General features: G+C 51.6%; 1 protein-coding gene across 6 annotated transcripts in view; it reads right to left on the bottom strand.

Annotated features, from left to right (window-relative positions):
* Positions 1–6: 6 nt before the first annotated feature.
* The window catches only part of WNT5A (Wnt family member 5A), a 72,725-nt gene continuing 66,731 nt past the window's right edge, over positions 7–6,000 (bottom strand). For all 6 annotated transcript variants that reach the window (XM_057555576.1, XM_057555577.1, XM_057555580.1 and 3 more), the window contains exon 5: positions 7–1,764. In XM_057555576.1, the coding sequence (XP_057411559.1) occupies positions 1,306–1,764 (459 nt within the window). In that variant the 3' untranslated portion in view covers positions 7–1,305. The remainder of the gene's footprint in view (positions 1,765–6,000) is intronic.

Genomic DNA, 6,000 nt, shown 5'->3' with positions numbered 1-6,000 from the left:
CATAACAGGGGAACGCTGCCACACCGCTGTGAAGTCCATTTGCCAAGTAATGTCATTAAAACATAGAAAACTACTGCTCCTCAAAATAAAAGTTAGAGGGGAAAAACAAAATCCCTAAGTGGCAAACCGTTTCCCAAGCGGAGCTCCTAATGTTTCATTTCCTGCCCTACTATCAGAGGGGACCCAGTGGAGCTGCCGTTTGGAAACGTGGCCGGCATCACAGCGCAGCAAGGCACGGAGGACTCGGAGAGGGCTCAGGGTCAAGTAGGGAGGGCAGATGTCACTTTTTCCCCTCAAGTAAGTTTTCTGCTCTGGTGCAGTGCTGAACTGCACGCAATTACCTTGTAGCTCGGGCTGAGGATCTGTGAATGGAATTCATTTATTATTTTCATTGTTATCATTTATTAACCAAGTATCCCTAAGAAAATTACAGTATATTTTCCTTTACAGTCAAGCCAACCTCCCTTGCCCTTCTCCAAACAAAAAGTCTAGTACCCAGAATCACTCGGGGATCCTTTTCCAAGTGGATAACCTAATTCCCACAACAGCATCAAATCACTGACTTAATATAAGGAGTTTTTAAGTTTTCTCTTTTTTTAAATTTCCCTCCCTGCTCCCCAAGTTTCAGTAGCTAGTAGAATGGACCATCTGTAGATGGAATGTTTGAGAACAGTGCAACACGTGATAACCCTTTTCTCTTTAAGGGATATGAGATTTTTGCTCTTAGACTTTAAATACCATTTTGGAAATGTTTCAGGCTGGCAGCCCCTGGGAAAGGGGCGGTGGGGGGGGGTGTCTCATTGTTTTGTTTTTTTCTCAAGACCTTTCAACTTTCACCAGAGCACTGAATTCCTTTTAGTCACAGGAGCTAAATCATGCATAGATCTGTACCACCCTCTTGCAGCTGGATGCTACCTGTCCCATATGACCCCATAGTTGAGACAAAGAAAACAGTGTTTCCTTGACCTTCCAGATGTGCACACATCTAACTTAAGGTGTGCGTTATTCCCCCTCATCCTATATACCAGCAAAAGAAGTCTTGTCTTACCTTTTCAATGATCCACAAAATAAATATTTTCTTGGTTCCCACCCCCCCCTTTTTGCCAAATAATAGTTATAATATTAATAATAAACCACAGAGTTCTCAGATGGGAACAGAAAAAAAAATGGTTCCGGTTGCAATTCTTGGGGACAAAAAATAAAACAGTATTAAAGACAACAACAACAACAGAATCACTGTACTTTCTATAAATAAGTGGGTCCTGGGAGTGGGGCTGGGTGACAGGCGGGCAGGCGGAATGCCCACTACTTGCACACGAACTGGTCCACGATCTCCGTGCACTTCTTGCACTTGACGTAGCAGCACCAGTGGAACTTGCAGTGGCAGCGCTCGGTCTGCACCGTCTTAAACTGGTCGTAGCCGCGGCCGCAGCACATGAGCTCGCAGCCGTCCATGCCCTCGGACGTCTTGTTGCACAGGCGGCCCTGTGTGCCCAGCGAGCCGGTGCTCTCGTTGCGCACACAGTAGTCGGGGCTGGGGTCGATGTAGACCAGGTCCTGCGTGGTGGGCGAGTTGAAGCGGCTGTTGACCTGCACCAGCTTGCCCCGGCTGTTGAGCCTCATGGCCGCTGCGCTGTCGTACTTCTCCTTCAGGGCGTCGCCCACCTTGCGGAAATCGGCCAACTGCAGCCAGCACGTCTTGAGGCTGCACGAGCCTGACACCCCGTGGCACTTGCAGGCCACGTCCGCCAGGTTGTACACCGTCTGCGGGGAGAAGGGGACAGTCAGCGGGCGAACTCACCCGGGAGCCCAGACTCGGGCGGGGGCGCGGGTGACCGAGCTCCCCGGCTGGGTGGAGCCCTGGTCACCAGCTAGACGTGCGCCTGGGCTACTTCCCCCTCGTCCTCCACGACCGGAAGCCTTGTGTTGCCTTCTTTAAAAAGTCTGCAAAATAAATAGGTTCTTAGCCCCTCATTATTACACATCATCATAATAAACAACCACAGTTCTTGAATGGGAGCGGGAAAAAAATGGGTTCCATTTGCCTCTTTTTTTTTTTTTTTTTTGCAGGGAAGAACATTAGCAGCAACTCATACATCTTGAACACTCAGCCCAGAGACTGCTGTCAGTTCCTCACCTGCGTCACCTGGATTCATCCCCACCACCAGCCCATGAAGGAAGAGCTCTGTTGTCTGCATCTCACAGAGAAGGGAAGCGAGACCCAGCAAGGTGAGTTACTGACCCAACCACTGGGAAGGGGGGTGGGGCCCAGGATTTGAACCCAGGCAGGTGGGCTCCAAGCTCATGCTCATGACTTGGCCCTGGGCACCCAGCTGGTAAGTGGCAGGGCTGGGCAGGTGTCCAGCCCAGGTGGGATCAGGGTTCAAATCTTTACTCAGTCTCACTATGACTACTGCTGTGTGCCAGGCACGATCATAAGAGCCTTTACACTCTTGGTCTCACTTAATGCCCCCAGCAGGGTTGTAACGTGGCCTGGATGAGGTGCTGGCAGTGACGCAGATAGAGGGTAAGCGGCCCGCACAGGTCACACAGCTAGAATGAGGGAGAACCGGGTCTGCATCTCAGGCACTCTCACTCCTGCTTCTCGCACAGCCCCTACTTCCTATCCCCCTCTGCCTAGGCGAAAAGCATCCGTCTTGGACCCAGGCAGACCTGGGTTCTGTCCTAACTCTGTCCCTGAATTTCGGCAACAGGCTTCACCATTCTGAGCCTCCGTTTTCAATTTGTGAAGGGCACTGTGATGGTTGCAACCTCACAGCACTGTTGCAAGGATAAAATCAGGAGAGGCATGAAAGTACTTAGCGGGCACGATGCGATCAGTAAGCCTGGTCTGCAGGGTGACGGTCTGCACGCTGGTCCTGGGCCCTTGCCCAGTCACCCTGGCCTCGCAGTAGCAGCACCTATGGGGCTGGCCTCACAGGGCTGTGTGCCCAGCAGTCTGGGAGGTGGCGGCTGCCTGTTTATAGTGCTGACTGCCCACAGTTCCCGTGCCCGTGACCCTGCAGAGCCGGCGCGCTGCTGGCAGGCTGTGGAGGGCCTGTCGGGAACCTGGAGGGCCAGAGTGAGTGAGAAGGCTGCTTCTGCCCAGAACAGCTACCTTCTCCCTCCAGGGATGCGTAAGGGGCTTTCTTACAAGGGACGCTGAAGTGTGCTCCCTTGATATTGAAGTGTTTCAGGCCCGCAGCTAGTCTGGAGAAGGGTTTCACAAACGTATTTAACCTTCGCTCCCCTTTGAGGAAAATCAAAAGCTAATGTCCCAAGGAGATTCTAATATGATTTCCTGACACAGTGTCTAACTCTCCTCCTCCCACCCCCACTATCCTGCAGAAAAACTGTCTTCCCAGTCATCTCATCCACCAGAATCCAAGCACAGTTCATTGCTCCAATTATAACACTGCCAAAAACACTCACCCATTTAAAAATCCAAATGTTAAATGAAATTATATTGAAGGGGCTTTTCCCCCTCTCCAAAATCCCCTCTCTCCATTTGGAAATCCCTTGACCTGCTCTTCTTGGTTGCTGAGCCCCTGATGATTTCTCTCCATGAGAGAAGTCTAAGAAATCCGCAAAAGATGGATGAAAGCACCAAACAGGGGCACAACGGGGGGGCCCAGAAGGGTCAGCCACACCTCTGTCCTGCAAGCATTTCTGGTCTGAGACGCTGGGCACCTGGCATGCGGAGTAAGGTGATGTGTCCCTGATGGGGACAAGACCAAAGTCCTAGGGCCCCAGAGAGAGCGGGACCGGCATGCCCACTGCATGGCGTGGGTCGGCTGCACTGGGGAGTCAGTCCACCCACACTGCTGGCGTCACAGCGATGGGCGGCTGCGGAGAGGAGAGGCCACACTCCCCTGGAGCAATTACCTGGCCCCGCAAGGCTCCACAGGTGAAATTCTCCAGAGTTTAGTCTTTCCCTGAGAACCTCCCCCCACCCAAATAGTTAAGATCAAATTTGAAAAGAAATAGGTTAGCTGGAATGATCTAGATCATCTTTGACTTCCCTATGTCCTTTGCTTCTAGTAACTAAGTTATCAGTTACCAAGCACTTACCACAGCCCTTCAATTGAACCTTATGAAATTGGATGTAAGAAATGGTCAAGTATCGGTAATAAGGTTCAATCTACTATATGACCCCAGTGAGTCCTACAGCAACCCCGAGTGATAGCTAACGCGCATTTAACAGATGTGCAAATGGGGAAACGGAGGCTCAGAAACGAACAGACAGAACGGGATTTTAACCTAGATTGCTTTAATCCCAAAACCTATGGCCCTTTACCCTCGAGCTGTGATGCATTAGTTTAATAAAAAAAAAAAAGGCGCCTGGGCTTACAGCGCAATCCACTAATTCTCCCCACGGGCGTGAATTGGTTCTCCAGCCTCAGTTTCCCAAACTTAAAATGAGGGGGTGTGGCTGAGGGGCTTGAAGGCTCCTTCCAGAGCTCTAGATTCTACTCTGTGATTAGCGTCACTTTTCCTCACCCCAAAATACAGAAGAGTGAAATCTCTGACCAGAAAGTTCCTGGCACTTACCTTGGGTTCTGTGAAAAAATAATGGCCCTGGTTTTCAATGCTGCCAAAGTTAGGAAAAGTTTTCACCCCTTCATTAAAAAGCAGGCATGAAGTGCCATGTGTTTAACCACAGGAAAAAAGGGTCTTTTTTAACTATTGTGGGCGAGATTTTCACATCCGCACCAGGGGAAGGAAAGAAAGAAACAGGGAGGCTCGGGCAGCCTGGCGAGGACTTTCTCTCCGGACACGCATGAGTGGCTCTGTCCTCTCCAGAGCTCCTCTCTGGACACTCCTGAGTGGCTCTCTCCTCTCTTGATCTCCTCTCTAGAAACTCCTGAGTGGCTCTCTCCTCTCTTGATCTCCTCTCTAGACACTCCTGAGTGGCTCTCTCCTCTCCAGAGCTCCTCTCTGGACACTCCTGAGAGGCTCTCTCCTCTCTTGATCTCCCCTGTAGACACTCCTGAGTGGCTCTCTCCTCTCCAGAGCTCCTCTCTGGACACTCCTGAGTGGCTCTCTCCTCTCTTGATCTCCTCTCTAGACACTCCTGAGTGGCTCTCTCCTCTCTTGATCTCCTCTCTAGACACTCCTGAGTGGCTCTCTCCTATCTTGATCTCCTATCTAGACACTCCTGAGTGGCTCTCTCCTCGGCAAAGCCCTTCTCTAGACAATTCTAAGTGGCTCTCTCCTCTCCAGAAATCTTCTCTGGACACTCCTGAGTGGCTCTCCCCTCTCTTGATCTCCTCTCTGGACACTCCTGAGTGGCTCACTCCTCTCTTGATCTCCTCTCTAGACACTCCTGAGTGGCTCTCTCCTCTCTTGATCTGCTCTCTGGACACTCCTGAGGGGATCTCTCCTCTCTTCATCTCCTCTCTAGACACTCCTCAGGGGCTCTCCCCTCTCCAGAGCTCCTCTCTGGACACTCCTGAGTGGCTCTCTCCTCTCCACAGCTCCTCTCTAGACACTCCTGAGTGGCACTCTCCTCTCCAGAGCTCCTCTCTAGACACTCCTGAGTGGCTCTCTCCTCGGCAAAGCCCTTCTCTAGACAATTCTACGTGGCTCTCTCCTCTCCAGAACTCCTCTCTGGACACTCCTGAGTGGCTCTCTGCTCTCCAAAGCTTCTCTCTAGACACTCCTGAGTGGCTCTCTCCTCTCTTGATCTCCTCTCTAGACACTCCTGAGTGGCTCTCCCCTTTCCAGAGCTCCTCTCTAGACACTCCTGAGGGGCTCTCTCCTCTCTAGATCTCCTCTCTAGACACTCCTGAGTGGCTCTCTCCTCGGCAAAGCCCTTCTCTAGACAATTCTACGTGGCTCTCTCCTCTCCAGAACTCCTCTCTGGACACTCCTGAGGGGCTCTCCCCTCTCCAGAGCTCCTCTCTAGACACTCCTGAGTGGCTCTCTCCTCTCTTGATCTCCTCTCCGGACACGCATGAGTGGCTCTGTCCTCTCCAGAGCTCCTCTCTAGACACTCCT

This window comes from Balaenoptera acutorostrata, chromosome 10 (assembly GCF_949987535.1).
Source record: "Balaenoptera acutorostrata chromosome 10, mBalAcu1.1, whole genome shotgun sequence".
NCBI lineage: Eukaryota > Metazoa > Chordata > Mammalia > Artiodactyla > Balaenopteridae > Balaenoptera > Balaenoptera acutorostrata.
This window is presented reverse-complemented; position numbering and strand designations above follow the sequence as displayed.